The 16984-nt window shown below is 38.0% G+C and overlaps 4 protein-coding genes across 5 annotated transcripts; 2 read left to right on the forward strand and 2 right to left on the reverse strand.

Moving 5' to 3' along the window:
- Nucleotides 1-615: 615 nt before the first annotated feature.
- On the forward strand, nt 616-2303 carry LOC132196078 (acyl-CoA Delta-9 desaturase-like). Its single transcript, XM_059618480.1, has 6 exons — nt 616-709; nt 1023-1244; nt 1298-1428; nt 1482-1687; nt 1749-1931; nt 1997-2303. The coding sequence occupies exons 2-6, from the start codon at nt 1055-1057 to the stop codon at nt 2256-2258; spliced, it is 972 nt and encodes a 323-aa protein (XP_059474463.1). The 5' UTR covers nt 616-709; nt 1023-1054; the 3' UTR covers nt 2259-2303.
- A 155-nt stretch (nt 2304-2458) lies between these two features.
- Nucleotides 2459-4495, reverse strand: LOC132196079 (DNA-directed RNA polymerase I subunit RPA43). 2 transcript variants are annotated; one of them, XM_059618481.1, is made up of 5 exons: nt 4370-4495; nt 4211-4318; nt 4072-4159; nt 3809-4022; nt 2459-3436 (listed from the first exon to the last, which is right to left on the reverse strand). In XM_059618481.1, the coding sequence occupies exons 4-5, from the start codon at nt 3810-3812 to the stop codon at nt 2568-2570; spliced, it is 873 nt and encodes a 290-aa protein (XP_059474464.1). In that variant the 5' UTR covers nt 3813-4022; nt 4072-4159; nt 4211-4318; nt 4370-4495; the 3' UTR covers nt 2459-2567. The 2 variants fall into 2 exon arrangements, with proteins under 2 accessions (XP_059474464.1, XP_059474465.1); XM_059618482.1 differs by having other exon boundaries at nt 4377-4453.
- Nucleotides 4496-4716: 221 nt separating this feature from the next.
- On the reverse strand, nt 4717-7056 carry LOC132195837 (maternal protein exuperantia). Its single transcript, XM_059618075.1, has 4 exons — nt 6895-7056; nt 6536-6805; nt 5992-6364; nt 4717-5546 (listed from the first exon to the last, which is right to left on the reverse strand). The coding sequence occupies exons 1-4, from the start codon at nt 6895-6897 to the stop codon at nt 4963-4965; spliced, it is 1230 nt and encodes a 409-aa protein (XP_059474058.1). The 5' UTR covers nt 6898-7056; the 3' UTR covers nt 4717-4962.
- A 3856-nt stretch (nt 7057-10912) lies between these two features.
- On the forward strand, nt 10913-15171 carry LOC132196096 (neurogenic locus notch homolog protein 1-like). Its single transcript, XM_059618513.1, has 6 exons — nt 10913-11059; nt 11239-11432; nt 11939-12074; nt 12683-13058; nt 13396-13875; nt 14613-15171. The coding sequence occupies exons 1-6, from the start codon at nt 11057-11059 to the stop codon at nt 14969-14971; spliced, it is 1548 nt and encodes a 515-aa protein (XP_059474496.1). The 5' UTR covers nt 10913-11056; the 3' UTR covers nt 14972-15171.
- The last annotated feature ends 1813 nt before the right edge of the window (nt 15172-16984 follow it).

Genomic DNA, 16984 nt, shown 5'->3' on the forward strand with positions numbered 1-16984 from the left:
AAAATTTTACAGCTAGAAAATTTAAAACAAATCCATTGGTTGAATTTGCTTCAAACTTTCCCATTTGCTTATAAAAAGAGGATAAAATAAAATTACAATAAATTTTTAAATTATAGATTATTTTTTGCAAAAATATATTGCTGTCATACGTTTTATGATCAAACAAATTAATATATCATCCCATTGTTGTATTTTATTTTGATATGACACATGTAAAAAAAACGTGCAAAAAAAACTGCATATAAAAGAGCAAGAGAGATAATTGTACTTATCACAGAAGCAGCAGTGGGGAGTTCATGGGAACTGAATGAAAGCAAATTCAACCAAAATAGTAACATATACAAAAAAAACAAACAAGAAGACATAAATTGACACTTTCCTTTTCCGATGGCTGAATTGTGAGAAATGATCTTGAATGTTTTTTTTTTTTTAAAAACTTAAATTTTTTGTGCAATTCAATTTGAAGTTTTACATTTTAAACAATAAGTTGAGATTAAAAATCGACGAGTTCATCCGGGATGGCAAAAAAAGAAAAAGTTTCGCTTTCGGAAGGAATTCTCGGACGCCCTTCCACGTTATAACAGCCAACGAAAACGGCAGAAGATTGAGGGCACATCGAAAACCCGCCGCGTTACTTGTAAAAGTTGTGTTCAATTTGATGCGAAGAGTGAAGAGCTAAAGGAGCTTTTGGGGCAAGACGGAGGCAAAGGTAAGACAGAATTTATATTTTGCAGCTCACTGGACCAAGAATTATAATTTATTAGAGAAAAGAAAAACCATTATAAAAGCTCTTTGTTTAAGTTTGGAATTGATCATGTTTTCCAAAATTCATATTTTAATAATCCAGACACAAAATTATTTTTTTCTAGGTTTGATATTTTAGAATGAAAAAAAATAATATACCAATTTATCATTGATCTACTAAAAGATTTATAGAAGACATAAAAATGATTATAATTTAGCATTTTATAAATCAAACTTTATTTATTAATTTAAATTATATTTTAATGTTGGATATCCAGGAATTGTCGCGATCGTCGGCATCCTTCTTGAGATGGCTCCCGATTCGCGACATTACGGTTTTGCTGCATCGGAAGAAGATTTGGAGCTAAGCCAGGAGAAAGTAACCTACAACCAACCTCTCAAGTGGCAAAACATCGCCAGCCTTTTACTGATCCACCTTTGGGGCGCTTACGGACTCATCTACACCTTGCCAGTCATCAAACTATGGGCTTTTGTTTTCAGTAAGATCTTTGACTTCAAACTAAGAAATTTTAACTTCTTCTGATTGACGCAGTAACGACTTACGGATGGGCCGGAGCGCTGGGAACGACGGCAGGCGCGCACAGACTTTGGTCGCACCGCTCGTACAAAGCCAAGTGGCCCCTCAGAGTGATTTTGGCGGTGTTTTTCGCCATTGCAGGAATGGTAATTCAATAACTTTAATTAAGAGTTAATACTTGAAAATCTTCTTTTTTAAGAGTAGAATTTACGATTGGGTGCGGGACCATCGAGTGCACCACAAGTTCGTCGACACCGCCGCCGACCCGCACAACATCAACCGCGGCTTCTTTTTTGCCCACTGCGGTTGGATCATGAAAGCAAAACACCCTCTTGTCATCAAGAACGGCAGGAAACTGAGTCTGGACGACATCAAGAGAGACCCAATTGCATGCTGGAGCGACGAGTGAGAAAGTTTTATCTGTGCCACCAACAATCTAATTGATTTGAAAATGAATTTATTTCAGCCACTTCATTTTGATGAAGACGCTCTTTTGCTTTGTCGTGCCGATTCTTGTGCTCAAAATCGCGTTTGGTGAGCCTTGGTGGCTTTGCTTCGGCGCCAACATGTCCAGGTACATGATCGGCCTGAATGGCTACTGGGTGGTCAACAGCGTGGCCCACTACTGGGGGAGCCACCCTTATGACAGGTAATTAAGTAAGACTGGAATTGACAGGAAAACGCCATTATATAAAAACATCAAATTCGGCGCAGGAAAATTAAGCCGACGGAAAACGTGTTTGTGACGATTTACGCGTTCGGCGAGGGTTGGCACAACTTCCACCACGTTTTCCCCTGGGACTACAGTTCGTCAGAGTACGGACCCAAGAAGAACAACATGACGACGCTGTTTATCAATTTCTTTGCCTTGATCGGCTGGGCCACAGACTGCAAAACTGTCACAAAGGAAATGGCTAAAAGACGAGCCATTTCTTCTGGCGACGGAACTTACAATTCGGAGGAGGAATTGCATTGATAGAATTGTTAATTTCAAATATAATTTAATAATAAAGTTATTTAAATAATATGAATAGTTTTTCTTTAAAATGGACCTGAGGCTTAATTTGCTTTAAAATTAAAATTATTTAAATGTTAAAGTTGATCAAAAATATACAGAATGTATTTTCAATTAAAAGATTGAGCTATTTTGAATTAATTTCGATATAAAAATTATAATTTTCTTGGGAAATTCCAAATTATTTTAGTCAAGTTAAAAGATTTTTATTTTATATTATTGGTTTCAATTGTTATGAATTAAAATGTCTCATAGATGTTTGCATCCACTTTAAACAATGATGGGGCAACCGTCCTCATCAAACATAACTTCCTCACCTTCCCAAGTGTTGCTTTTCCTCTTTTTCTTTTTCATCTTTTCAGAGTCCTTTTTCTTTTTCTTCTTCTTATGCTTTTTCGGGGTATCAACTTGGTCCACCTCCATATCTGAGCCACTAGCACTTAGAACCTTTTCCTCCTTTATTTTCATTTTCACAAAATCACTATTGTCAAAATCCTCAACGTTACTTTTCCTCTTCTTTTTCTTTTGAGGCGAATCCAGTGGCTCCTTTTTTATTTTCTTTCTCTTCACCTTGATATTATCCTCCTCGTCTTTCACCTCAATTTTTACTTTAACTTCTTCTCTCTCAGTTTTCACCGGTTTGTGGAGTTCCAGAATGGTCGCCCTGATGTAAGGAATTCTGCAGTTCAGGTCAACCTTTGTGACCTGGCACGTGATTCCCTGGCCCAGGAAAGTCTGAAATCCGATCCAGTTCTCGCTCTGCTCCGTGTTTGGACAAGAGACGATGAAGGTCCCTTCGACCAAGCAACTGACGTTGTTGGCGCTCGTTTTGTTGACCACGCCTTCGAGTTTGCAGCCAACGTAGGGCCGGAAGACTTCAAAGTCGGCCTCCACGCTGAGCATGATCAAACTCTCCTCGCCTGTAATGGTTCCGTCGACGCTAAGCAACTTGACGTTTTTGTGTTGCCGAACAATTCCTCCGAGGTCTGCTTCGTACCGGTTGATTGTTGCGTCCATCGCATCTTTTACTCCTTGCTGAATTCTACCAAGGTAGTGGGGCAGCAAGTACAGCTCTTTTTGCCGGTGAACCCAGCAGCGCACTTCAACCTCGGCAGGTTCGCGGATTCCGTCTTGCCGAGCTGAAATTTTAATTATTTTATTAATTCAGTAAGAATTTAAGCAGCATTGAAATTATTATCAAAGACTTAAATTTTTTTAGATACTAAGTAGACTTAAATTTGCGTAAAAAAGCAGAAAGATTTTTACCTTCCATAATGCTGCAATTAATTTTTGTTTATATTTTGACTTATATTAAATTGAATTTACAAATTTGTGGTAAATCAAAACTTAATTATTATTTTTGTGTTTTACCATTATTTTTTCAATAAAAAGCATAATAAACTGAGGAGGAAAATAAATAATGTTTTAATTTACAAAATTTATCTTTCTTTAAGTCTTAATTAATTATTTTTGTATTCATTATGCTTTCGTTCCTATTCCTAGATTCCTACCCATTTAAAACTCAAATGTCCTGGAGCTTGCAGTGAGTGAGAGAAGGTTAGCTGCCACTCTATGCACTTTGAAGAAACACTCGGAGCCGGAAAACTCCGAGACCATTACCAGAGCACTGCGCACTTTGATGAAACTGTCCGACGGACACCTGAGGATGGCCCTGTTCGTGGCAGGGTTGAACTTGAGTACGTCTACCTTAATAGCTCCTCCCGCCTGCAATTACAAGTTTACATAAAAATCGATTTCATTAGAAAAAAATTACCTCTCCGAAGAGCTGCTTCAGGGATTTTATTATTTGGAGCTTGAGGTCGACCTCTGAGATTGAAAACGCTTTGCCCTTACTGAACGTCCTGAGAGAATTTGAAATTAGTAAGAGAAAATTATGAATTTTTATATCATACAAAGTTGCGACTATGAACCAAGACCGCGGCTGCTTGATGAACTCGACTTGAACTCTCTCGCTCAATTTCTGTGTCGTTTGCCCAAGAACGGCGGCATCTTCCATTACTCTACGGGACATAATCTTACTTAGAATGCGTGTTTAGATAAGTTTCACTTACTGCCAACCCTTATACTGAATATTAGCGCAAAACTTCACCTCCACGTGTCGAAAATTCAGAAAAAAAAACATAAACATGAGATCAAAAGACCGGAGCCCAGACAAAAGGGGGCGTGGCGGGCCAAAAGGAGATTGGAATTGAACGGTGGAGCCCTCTTGTGATCGTCGGAGGATTTAAAGCAGCTCACAAGATTTCCCGCCAAGATGAACCTGTGAAATTTAAGGCAGAACTGCCACAGCACAAAAGAAAAGCATATGTTGCACTAATTTATAGTGAATCTTACACAGAAATATATATGTTCTTTTCCTTTTCTGCTACTCATTGTTTACTTTTGAATGAGAATAAAGTTTTTTTATGCGACAATGTGTTTTATTTCTGAACAAGGCATCGATCACGACAAAAATAATATTATTGTCAATCTGTGGCCAGGAACAAGATATGTAAATATATAAACTCTGAATTAGGAACCATATTTTTAACAGTTCTTAATTCTTAACACATGAGAATTAATATACTTTGGTGTGCTCTGGGCACATTGACAAGTTTTCAGGGGTTTTGCTAGAGATACCGTGCGCAAAAATCAGGACACAGCTTTAGAGGGCTGCGACTGTGACGGTGGTCTCGTTCTCGTCGGTGATCAGGATGGCGACAGGGGTGACGTCCTCGGTCGGGGAGCTCGGCTGGCTCTCCGAGTTGCGCTTGCCGGTCTTCTTGTTGTTGCTGTTGCGGCGGCGGTAGAAGCGGCGGCCGTTGCCCTGGCCGCCCTGCTTGTTGTTGGCCGGACGCTCGGCGCTGGGCAGAGGCTCCGGCTTGAACTGGCCCTTGTACTCGGGGTCAAAGTGCATGGCGAAGACGTGCTTGAGCTCCTCGATCTCGCGGGTGTGCTCCTTGTCCATGGTGCACTTGAGCACCTCCTGGATGGCGTCCATGCCGCCCTTCTGGTAGATGTCCGACAGGATGCAGTAGTCGATGTTCGAGTGCGCAAGAAGGCGCAGCAGCATGAAGCTGCGCTGCCGGTCGTTGCGGTTGTTGCGCATCTTGGTGAACAGGGGCAGCAGCGACTCCTCGCGCTTCCGGAAGCTCACGATCTCGGACGTCTCCTTGTCCACGCCGTCCATGTTGACGGTGAACGGACGCAAGCACACTGAGACCATCTCCGGAGTCATCTTTTGATCACCTGAAAATGAGTCAAATAATAAAAAAATTTAACAAAAATAGGAAAATATTAACAAAAATTGTCTTTTTTATTTATTCAAATTTGAAATAATTTCAAAAAAAACTTATCAAATTCAAAATAAATTATACGTATTAATTTTCAAATGAAAATTTCAAACATTTGTTAAACAATAAGAGAAAAATTAATAAAATATCTGAAGGGTTTTTAATTTTCTCCACAGCTGTAGGTCAAATGTTAAGTTTAAGTCCAAAAAAATTAAAATAAATTAACCATGCAATCCTTTAGTAATGAGAGATTAAAAATTTAAATCACACTTTAAATAATTACAGGCCAAAAAACTGTTTGCTAAAAAATAATTTTTTAAATTTAATAATCATTTCAAATTTTCAAACATTCTGGCAATTTTAATCTCAATTCATGTTTTGTTTTTTTTTTTAATACAAACCTGCGCCAGCTTCGGCTTGCTCGGTCTCAAAGATGTGAGAGGTGAGGAGGTAGGCAGTCTTGGCCCTGTCGGCGAGGTTGAGTTCTTGGCCCTCGGCGGTCAGCAGGGAGGTGGCGAGGGTGCGCAGGGAGAGGGAGCGGCCGGGCTTGGCGCACTTGACCTCGGCGATGGCGTAGCTGTTGGCGAAGGCCTTGACCAGGGCGCAGAACTCGTCCCGCAGGTGCACCTTGGTGATGACGTCGAGCAGCAGCGAGCAGAAGAACTTGCGCGAGTCGTGCGCCAGCAGGATCAGCCCGTCCGAGTCGCCCTTGACCGAGCGCAGGAACTCGAGGAAGTCGAGCAATGCCATGTAGTCGGACTTTGTCTCCAGCACCTGAGAAAAAATGCAAACAATTCAGTGTGGTGGAAAATGTAAGGAATTCACTCGGCGAAAATTCCAATGATTTCTGCGGAACACATTTCGGAAATTCCAAACAAATTTGCATCGCATTTTCTAAATTAAATTATGCAATTTTGAACTAAAATAGATGAATAATTTTTGTACCTTGTTGTTCCTGACGTCCTTGAGCACCCTGTAGCGTCCGTTGGAGACGATGCGGAGGCTGTAGCGCCTGCAGGCCCCCAGGGACAGGTTGTTGTAGGGCATGATGTGCTGGGTGAAGGACTTGTCGTCGGCAGGGCTGTACGCCACGATGCTGCAAAGGTCGTCGGCCAAGCTCGACCCGGTCGTCATGATGTCGTAAGTCACCACCTTGAAATTGCCTTCGGCGGGAAGGGCGAATTTCGAGTCAGTGTTGCTGATAATTTCAGACGTCTGAAAATTCAAAATTATAAAAAAGTTTCAAATTTTGGAAAATTCTCAAAGAATTCTCGTTTTAAATAAATAAAAATGCAAACTCTTACCATGTTGATTGAGAAGATCGGGGCTAATTAAGCGAGAGGTCGAGTTCACCAACTTTCGGTGTTTCCGTTGGACGAAAGCGCAGGGACGCGTTGACCTTACGTGCCAGGTATCTCGAGAGCAAAGAGACCGTTGACCACGCGACAACAATCGAGCAAACCTCGGTGCCAAAGTCACCCCCCTCCGCCCACTTATCACGTCCTCCACTTCCTTCCTTGCTCTTTTCTCCTCCCTCCGTGCCCGATTTGCTGTCGATGAGTCACAATCATTGAATCATTTGCGGAATTTTCTATGGATTTCGCAACATATACAATCGAAATTCGAAAAGATCAAATTCTTGAATTCCACACTGCACCGTTGCCGTTTTGTCAGTTTTGTGCTGGACTCGCCAGTGTTGCCGCTTCTTTTGTTCGCAACGAAATGCAAAATCTCGCGCTGTGCTTGAAGAAGGCCAAAAAATTATAGAATAATCTAATAATTATTGCACTGTTCAATACTCTTTTATCATGATTAATGTTCTTAACTAATTAACAAATTAAAGATATTATCGAGGAATGTAACTGTTTGAAATCAATAATTTGTGTTATAAGCGAGAAATTGATTTAAAAATTATTTGTTTGATAATTTTTTTTAATTTCGATTTAAATTTTCCGCTTTTTTTATTATCTAATATATCAAACATTATTTTAGTATTATCTCCCGCATAATAAATAAAAAATCTCTAAAAAAAGTTTTGATGGTACTTTTCAATAAAATTTTAAACACAAAATTTTATAATCTATAGCTTTTCATGAATTTTTATCTTTTTGCGTCACCTCGTCACAATTCACGCTCATTTTGGAGAAGAAAAAAAATGATTTAGTTTGCAGCGCTGACCGCATAATTACAAAAAATAATAAATTTATTTATTGGAAGGAAGTGTTGAAGTGATAAATGAAAAAGGGTATTCCTTGATATATTCTAAATTATTTAAAAGAACCAAAAAATAAAGATTAAGAAAATTTTAGTATATTTATGATCTCAACTTTTTACTTGGAGCCAATGGAAAAATATAAATTTCTAACATACAGCATTAATAACCTAATTGAATCAGACTATAGGATTGTAATTTTAAATAATTCTACTAAGTTTTTGTAATTTAGTTTGCAGACTCACCTTTTCAGGATCTTCAAATTTTCATGTTCCATTATTAATTTTTAAAGATCGCAATAAAATTAGCAAGATATTCATCTAAGATTTTAATTGATCGAGGATGTTGGAAATGCAATGGTTGTTTTTTTAGCACATTTTTATGTACAGCTAATTTAGACAGGCATCCGATGATCAGTGTGATTTTCTACCAAGGAGAATCAATATTATGGGGCAATCTTGGCGGAGAATCTCGTCCACAACTCGCACAATCACAAAATGTAAAATTGCTACAATTACGTCAGTATATTAGTGATTGTAAAACAAAAATTAGATTTGATTATCAAACAGGGTTAAGGGACAAATAATTTATTTTTTTCTAAATTTGACATCACTTTAAATAATCAAATTTTTACAGAGTTTGCTTAAACGATAACAATAATCAAAAGATTATTTTCATAATAATTTGAATTTAAAAAAAATGTTCTGCAGTTAAAAATGTATCAATGAAGATGAAATAAAATTCAGTAAATTTAATAACCAAACCCCCCTGAAAATTAACAATATTACTTAAAAAAAATCTGGATGGTTTTGCCAAGCATAAAGAGTAGTTTTGTTTTCCAGCTCATTAAGCATTTTGTCAAATCTCTCAAATGCGGCATCTTTTGCTGTTGCGATTCTCGAAATGTAGACAATTCTATTAATCCCAGACACGCAGATGAACCGCAAGCTCTGATTCCGCAGCCGAATTTTTGTGATCAAATAAAATTACAGACTGCATCAGCGAACATTTAATATGAATTTTTATTTTCAATGCATTTGCAAAGGCTTTTTGAAATTCTTTTGATCATGATGCGCCCCATTGAGTGTTTTGTTATTAAAAAAGATATGTTTCATTACCAACCAAATTATTCTAGTAGAAATATGTCGAGTAGGGAAGAAATTAATACCGGTTCAACCACTTTTTCACTTTCCGGTGTGGGTCAAATGGGCAAAGGTATATGGGCAAATGAATGGGCAAAACAAACAGTGCCTGCAGGGCCTTCAGTGCCTACAATGCCTTTAATTAAATAAAGCATTATTTACAAAACATTGAATTTACTTTTTTTTAAATTGTTTGTCTTATTAATTTATTATTTGGGTCTACAATATTAAAGATATCTTTGTGTCCTTTTGTTTCACATGTGCTGCAAGTTGCAATTAAATCTAGTGAGAAGAAATAATCTATCCTTCATAATCAATAAGTTTTACGGAAATGTAATAGTAGGCGTTTCTTTGATGAAACATAATGATTAGCAATATAGTAAATTTTAGCCAGTTTTTATCGAGTAATAATATTTGCATAAAATTACATGGTTTTTATTTGATAATTTTGAAGGTCTGCGAGAATCGACTAGATTTTGCAAGTGTCGTTTGTACAAATTGATGTGGCGTGTGGATGGAAATCTCTGTGAGCGTCCGTTGAGAGCCCACGCGAGTGTTGGGCTCGTCCTTGCCCTGCCCTAGCGTGGGCCATCGCAGAAGCATCCACGCAAAATCCGAAGGCCCAATGCCCCATATCATTGCGTAAGACTCGAGTTAATGCTATGCAAAAACTAGTCAACGCCGACAACGCCTTCCGTCAACAAAATTATTGAGCTCGGTTTCTTTTGTTTCCTATATTGAGCCATTCATTATCATTAAAAATAAATTATATGATTGTGACGAAAACTTTACGGACCAAAGAAAGTTATGACGTTTTTATTTTCAAATGTAAATTACGACTCGGAAATTTGTTTTTTCGAAATGAGCCGGCCTCAATTTTATTAGATAAACAGATTCATTTTTACTGGTGTTACACAAACTAAATTTATTGCCTCTCTGTTGTAAAAAGTCTGTCTACGCCAACCTAGCACAACAAGTCTAAGGCACGTGTAAATTCTTTGGTCAAAGCGCGAGTCGCGGCTGATCAAATAAAGTCGTTCGTCCACTTCATTCCTCACTCGGAATGTCAATGGCCCTTACAGAGGAAAACGCATCGGCCAAATGTCACAGCAGAGACGTGAAATGCCCGCGGGCTTGTTTTTAGTCTCTCTGTTATTAAAAAGAATTTATACTACTTTGACTGGTGTGTTATTAAATGCGGATCATGTTGCTTCGTCTTTGACGTGCAACAATTATTGCATTACTCGAACCTGTTGCATTTAAAACCCACGTGGTGGAATTCAGCGAACATAAAAGTAGTGCAGAATGCATGCAGGAATTGAAAATATTAATCTCTCTGATTTTGTAAACAATATTTTCAAAAATAAAATTATTATTTTGAAAATTAATGAATTTGAAATTGTAATAGTTTTGGATTTTAGAATTATTCATTCTTTTAATACTTACCATACATCGGTATTTACAGTTAAGTAAAAACATCACTTTCCACTATTTTCAATTTATTTAAAATAATTCTTCATTATTAACAGAAATCGACAATAATTAAAACGTATAAACCAGGTATAAACAAAAAGATTACAAATTTGTTTGTATAATATTGCATAATTTTACTGTGAAATAATTTCGTCAGTCCATGAACCCCACCCAAGCAAAATTTATATCCTGAAACTGAATAAAGAAATTGTAATTTATATTGCGAATTAATTTCAATTTAATGGCGTGCTTGTAAACCGGACACTTAAAATAATTGAATGTATTTCATTTCAAGTTTTCCCACCGAGAAACCAAAGAGATTAATCTTGAGCGATTACTCAACAGTGGGTTCGTGGAGGCGAAATTATTGAAATTTATCTGTTGCAAAAATGATCGTTCGGGGGCTCGTCGGCGGCGACTTGAATGCGCGGAAATGGCGCGACGAGCCAAATCGGTAATGAGAGTGTGAGGCGAAATAGATCATCTGACTGAGAGCACAAGAGGTGTAGGAGAGAAGATCATGCAACCTTCAGCCGCGAACTTCCTAAAGCGGATGGCCCAAGGTGTCGCGTGGGCTGGACCGAGCTGGGGAGGCGACTGCCCAGAGAGTCGGACCACAGACCAGCTCCAGCAGCAGTCATGGTAACAATCACTCTCGCTTTCAACTCTATTTTCAATTATCAAGTCAATCAGATCGATAAAATCAGAGACAAATTGAAGGATTGATTTGTCTAAATCAATTAAATTGTCTAATTTTCTCAATCAATTAATTAAATGATTTTATTATAATAATTTATTATTGAAATAACTCTAAATTTCAGATAAGATTGATAGCAGTAAGTCTGCTGGTGGGCCTTGCCCTGGGGAAGCCGCAGACCGACCCCTGCCACCCCAGCCCTTGCGGACCATTCACCACTTGTTCCGTCGGCGGAAACGGAGCGGCCGTGTGTCGCTGCCTGTCCGGATACTTCCCTCAACCCAACACCATTGTTGGATGTGGAGCTCAGTGTGTCAAGTTAGTAATGATTTTAATTATATTTGTAACTTTTTATTTTTAGTTTTGCAATTATAATAATTAATTTTGAATTATGAACCAAATCATTTTAATAGAGCGATATTTTTATTTAATAACAAAAAAGTTATCATTATAAATAAATGCGGCGTTGTGAAAATAATACCAAATTATATTATTTAATGTTCTTTCTATGAATTTATGAGTTTTTCGCTGATTAGAAAGAACGCCAAAAACGTAACTAAAACGCTCTGTTTTATTCTTTTAGAATATTTTTCTATAATAATTTGCTATCTTTTCCTAATTAATTTCAATTTTATCTCTATTTCACTGCAAAATTGCAGGGTTTATGGCAAAAATATTTAAAAATATCAAATTTATTAGGCAATTTCAGTTAATCAAAAGGATAATTTTAAATAATTTACCAACATCTATGTAAAACTGTTTTTTTTTTTAATTTTTGGTGGATTGATTGCGACACTAATTATTACAAAAATTTGATTTTTTAGTGCCCAGGATTGTGCCCATGACCAGCAGTGCAAGCAGGGAAAGTGCGTCAACTCCTGCGCGGACTCACCTTGCGGCCACGGTGCCGAGTGCCGCGCTCAGAGTCACAGGGCCGTCTGCAGCTGTCCTCACAACTTTGTGAGTAATACATTTTTTTTCGCAAACCACTTCATTATTTCACTCGCGCTAAAAATAACGGCAAATATCTCGTAACTGGTCGAGCGTAAATAACCATAATGGGAGATCTGAGTAAATATTGCGAGAAATCAAGTTCATTCAGTCAGAAATGGAAACGTGAGACATTTCAATGAATTGGTCAATTCAAATTAAATTGCTTGTTTATTTCAAGATACGCGATTAAAAATTAATTTATTCTAGCATGATTTTTTTCAATTTTTTAAAGACACAATTGACCAACTTTTACTGTGTAGAAAACACTGCAAAGTTGAATTTTATTACATTTTTAAGTTTAATTTATCACTTAAAACAGTTTGTCTTGAAATCGATCATTTTTTATAATAAATTATGTTGGAAGATTTTAATTTTGTCTTATTTAATTCTGATTTCATTTAAAAATTACTCTTTTATTATTAATTTATCCCTCAAATATTATTTTCAGATTTGTTTCCTTTTTTTAAGGTGCAAAAATTTCATTTGTCCTAAAAATGCTAAATTAATAAATTTAATGCCTAAAATATTTTATTAATTTATTTGTTAATTTTTATGCTAAAACATTTTTTTTTAAGGTTGGTGACCCACTTGTGTCGTGTCGCGCGAAGCCCGAGGAGCGGATCGTGGTGCAGCGCATCGAGGTGGACCCGTGTCTGCAGCGGAGCGCGTGCGGCGCGAACGCCGAGTGCCGCAACGTGGGCGGCCGTCCGGTGTGTTCGTGTCTGCCGGGACACGCGGGCGACCCGTACAGCCAGTGTCGCAGGGGCGAGTGCGCCAGCGACGACGAGTGCCCCTCGAACCGCGCCTGCCGCAACTACCGCTGCGTCAGCCCCTGCGAGGGCTCGTGCGGCACCAACGCCGACTGCGAGGTCCGCGCCAGGGTCGCCGTCTGCAGGTGCCTCTCCGGCTACGTTGGCGACCCCTTCACCTCCTGCCGCAGATACAACCCCAGTAAGTCCAAATTCAATAAAATTTCTTAATCATTTTGATTAAATTTTTATATTTGTATAAAAAGAGGCGAGAAACTCTGCTTATTCTTATTTTATTAAAAAAAGGAAGGGAAATGAAATGATTAATCAAATTTGAATTCACCATTTTTAAATATTTTATTTTCGAAAATTCATAATTATTTGATATTTAATAATTCTTGTTAGAAAAATGTGATTTTATTGACAAATCAGATACGTAATTTTAGAGGTTTTATTTCCACGGCTGATCAATATGAAAATATGAATTTAAAAATTGCTGTTTTTGTAACAATTTCTGTATCAAATTTCATTTTTTTTAGACGAGCTTTGCGAGCCGAGTCCCTGCGGTCACAACACGGACTGCCGCGTGCAGAACGAGCGTCCCGTTTGCACATGCAAGCCGACCTTCCAGGGCAACCCCCTGAGCGGGTGCAGACACGAGTGCGAGTCGGACTACGAGTGCGCAGCCTCACAAAGCTGCCGCGACTTCCGTTGCCAGAGCGCGTGCGCAGCTGGCGCGTGCGGCGAGGGCGCCATCTGCGAGGCCGTCAACCACCGCGCCTCGTGCAAGTGCCCCCAGCACTACCTGGGCAACCCCAGCACCCGCTGCTACCCCGAGTGCACGCAGCAGAGCGAGTGCCCCAACCACCAGGCGTGCGTCAACCTGCGCTGCGTCGACCCCTGCGCAGGCGCGTGCGGAATCGGCGCCGACTGCAGGGCTACCAACCACAAGGCCGTCTGCTCCTGCCCCAAGACCATGACCGGAGATCCCTTCGTCAGGTGCAGACCCTTCGAAAAGGGTGAGAACAAAATTACAACTCAGCAATTCTTAGTCACTTTATTAAAATAATTTATGTGTTTTGGTGTTCGGAAATAGTTTAAATCAAAATTTATAATAGTCTCGGCACATTTTATGTTAAATTTAATCATATTCCTCTTCAAATTTTATTGCACGTGGTGAAAAAATGTTCATTCAAGTAGCTCAAATTAGCTTAAGTCTCATTGAATAGCACTAATTGTTTAATAAGTTCCTTGATTTTTAATTATACTCCAATTTAAATAGTTTGAATTAATTCCATTTTTAGCCGCTCCTACAATTTATATTTACATGATAACAAATAAAGTGTTTATTTTTATTTATTTCAGTATACTTTAATTCATTTTTAATTATTAAAAAATTTAAGATTCAGTTCAAATAGAATAAAGAATAATTATTATTTACCCGAAATCTCAACTGTTATTCACATTTACTTGGAGAGTTAAATTAAATGTATCCATAATATCGTTTTTATTGAAAGTAAATAAATATTCTAGATATTTTGTTATGAACTTAGAAAAAATTGAAAAAAAAAATAGATTATTCATGCATTTTCCATTGGAATGAATTGAATTTAGACAATTTTTTAATTTTTGTCAAATTCATTTTGATATTTTCAACACTTTTTCTGCTTTAATTCTTGTTTACAGCTTAAATTTCTTGCTTTCTTTTGATTTATAATTTCATTTCAAGAAATATTAATTTGACTTTTCATTTCAGTTGACCTTTGCCAGCCGAACCCTTGCGGCACGGACGCGCGGTGCGTGCCCGGGCACGACAACAGCGGCCGCGAGCGCCCCGTGTGCACGTGTCCGACGGGCTACATCGGCGACCCCCTGCACCACTGCCGCCGCGGCGAGTGCATCACCTCGGAGGAGTGCGCGTCCAACAGGGCGTGCTTCGACAACACGTGCCAAAACCCGTGCACGCGCCTCTCGTGCGGCTCCAACGCCAACTGCGAGGTCCGCAACCGCGTCGCCGTCTGCAGCTGCCCCGCCGGCTACTCGGGCGACCCCCTGCACAACTGCTACGCCAACCCCCAGCGGGCCACCTCCGCCAGGTACGTCTACACCAAGTAGAAGAAGAACTGAAGCACCAGATGAAGAAAATAAATGAATGAATCGGGGAATTTTCGGAATTGTAACTTCGGGTCAAAATTTTGGTGTCGGATTGATCTTTTTTCTAGATGCAGCAATTGCGCGTTGAATTATGTTCCTTTTTCCCGAGAGCGGTTTTTTGCTCTCAAAGATTTTTAATTAATAAAGCGCACAAAAACCAATGTGAAGTTTTTTTTATTAAGATTTTATCCTGCATGTTATTAAAATAATGCTAAAAGCACTTCAATAAGGACCTATTTTTTCAATGAGGTGAAAGAGAATAAAAAACGTTGTCATGAAAATACATTTCATTTCCTTGCGACCAACTTTTCAAATTAAATTAATTTTTGAAAGCGCAGAAGCCAATTTAAAACACATCAGCATTGAGTCAATTTTCTTTTATTGTCTAAAATAAATGTGTAATGAAATAAATCTTAAAAAAAAATTTAAATGAACTTAATGATTTGAAGAATAATACAATTTAATCATTGCACAACACAAAAATTGATTATTAAATAATTAAAAACATTTAAAAATACATTAAAAATATAAATTTTAATAATGAATATTTACCACTTTGATGGCAGAATATGGTACTAATTTTAATGAATTTAAATTGGTTTTATTAATATTTTTTAATATTTAATATGGTTTTTTTCTATTTTCTACCTGTTTCGAACACTTATAAAGAGTCTCTCGGTCGTAATTTCACCCAAGATTATGAAGATCCCTCGTATTATGATGTTTGCACTCACATACTGAAAATAAACATTAATATAAAAATAATTCAACTTTGAAGCAATATATTTAATAAGAGTTTTTTCCCATTTAATTAGTTGCGGTTTTATAGTTCTTGAGTTTAGATATCCAAGAAATTAATTGTTATGCGAGTGCTTTTTAATTACTGGTTCATGATGCAGTAAAAAAATTAAATAAAACTGTGGATTATCTTTTATCCGCTCAAACAGGTCTTGTTTTGCCTCAATATTATGTTTCAGTCAGAACGGTCGCTCTATATTTTGGTGATTAAGCAGATTAACAAGTAATATGGAAAGTTGATCGGGTCAGTTATTTTTATACAAACATAAAACTCCGCCTCTTCTTTTAAATTACTTTCGTAAATAAAATCAGGATTCAATCAAAGGCTGCAAATTATATAGAGCGCCTCAAACCCGTGATTAAAAGCTACAAGATGATGAGATTCAGCTTTTTGATTATACATGAAATTTGTTATTTTTGTAATTATTTTATCTCATTCGAAATATGTAGGGCTTTCCAATTTAAGGCATATTAAAAATTCAAGATGTAGAAATATTTAATAAATCGCATATAATATTAAATAAGTTTTTTTCTTTAAAGAATAAATAAAAATTCCATTAGATGGCACAGTCACGTCATTTTATTTCCATTAGTCATGAGTGATGACTCTTGTAATCGCCTTTGCTTAGCATTTGTTTCACATAAGAATGCATTACATGCTCGGCAACACCAAAAAATCTGCATTAATTGGCCATTCCGAATAGCCCTAACAAAACTGAACTCGCTTTTCGCTGCGGTGTATATCCTTTCGTAAGCTATAATTAAAATGCGAAACCTCCACAAACTGCGATTTAAGAAAAGGCAGGTGCTCTCATCTCTGGTCTCAGAACAGCTTTGGAACCAACCATGGTAAGACCGAATTTTCGCTCTGCTCATTTTTAATGTAAAAATTATATAAAAATTTCCAGTTGAAAATAATACTGGCGTGTTTCGTTGCGGGCCTGTGCGTTTTGGCAGCGCAAGGGCAAGGCCAGTCGTGCATCATCAGCGTCGACTGTCCCAGCTTCCTTTCGTGCGTCAACGAACGCTGCGTCAACCCTTGCGTGGGCGCGTGCGGTGCCGGCGCCGGTTGCAACACAATCAATCACAACCCGGTCTGCAAGTGCCCTGGCGGATACACCGGCAACCCTTTCGTCCAGTGCTCGCCTCTGGGATGTGAGTCTGTCTTTTCAAAAC

This window comes from Neocloeon triangulifer, unplaced genomic scaffold, assembly GCF_031216515.1.
Source record: "Neocloeon triangulifer isolate White Clay Creek 2 clone unplaced genomic scaffold, ASM3121651v1 ptg000011l, whole genome shotgun sequence".
In the NCBI taxonomy this organism is placed as follows: Eukaryota; Metazoa; Arthropoda; class Insecta; order Ephemeroptera; family Baetidae; genus Neocloeon; species Neocloeon triangulifer.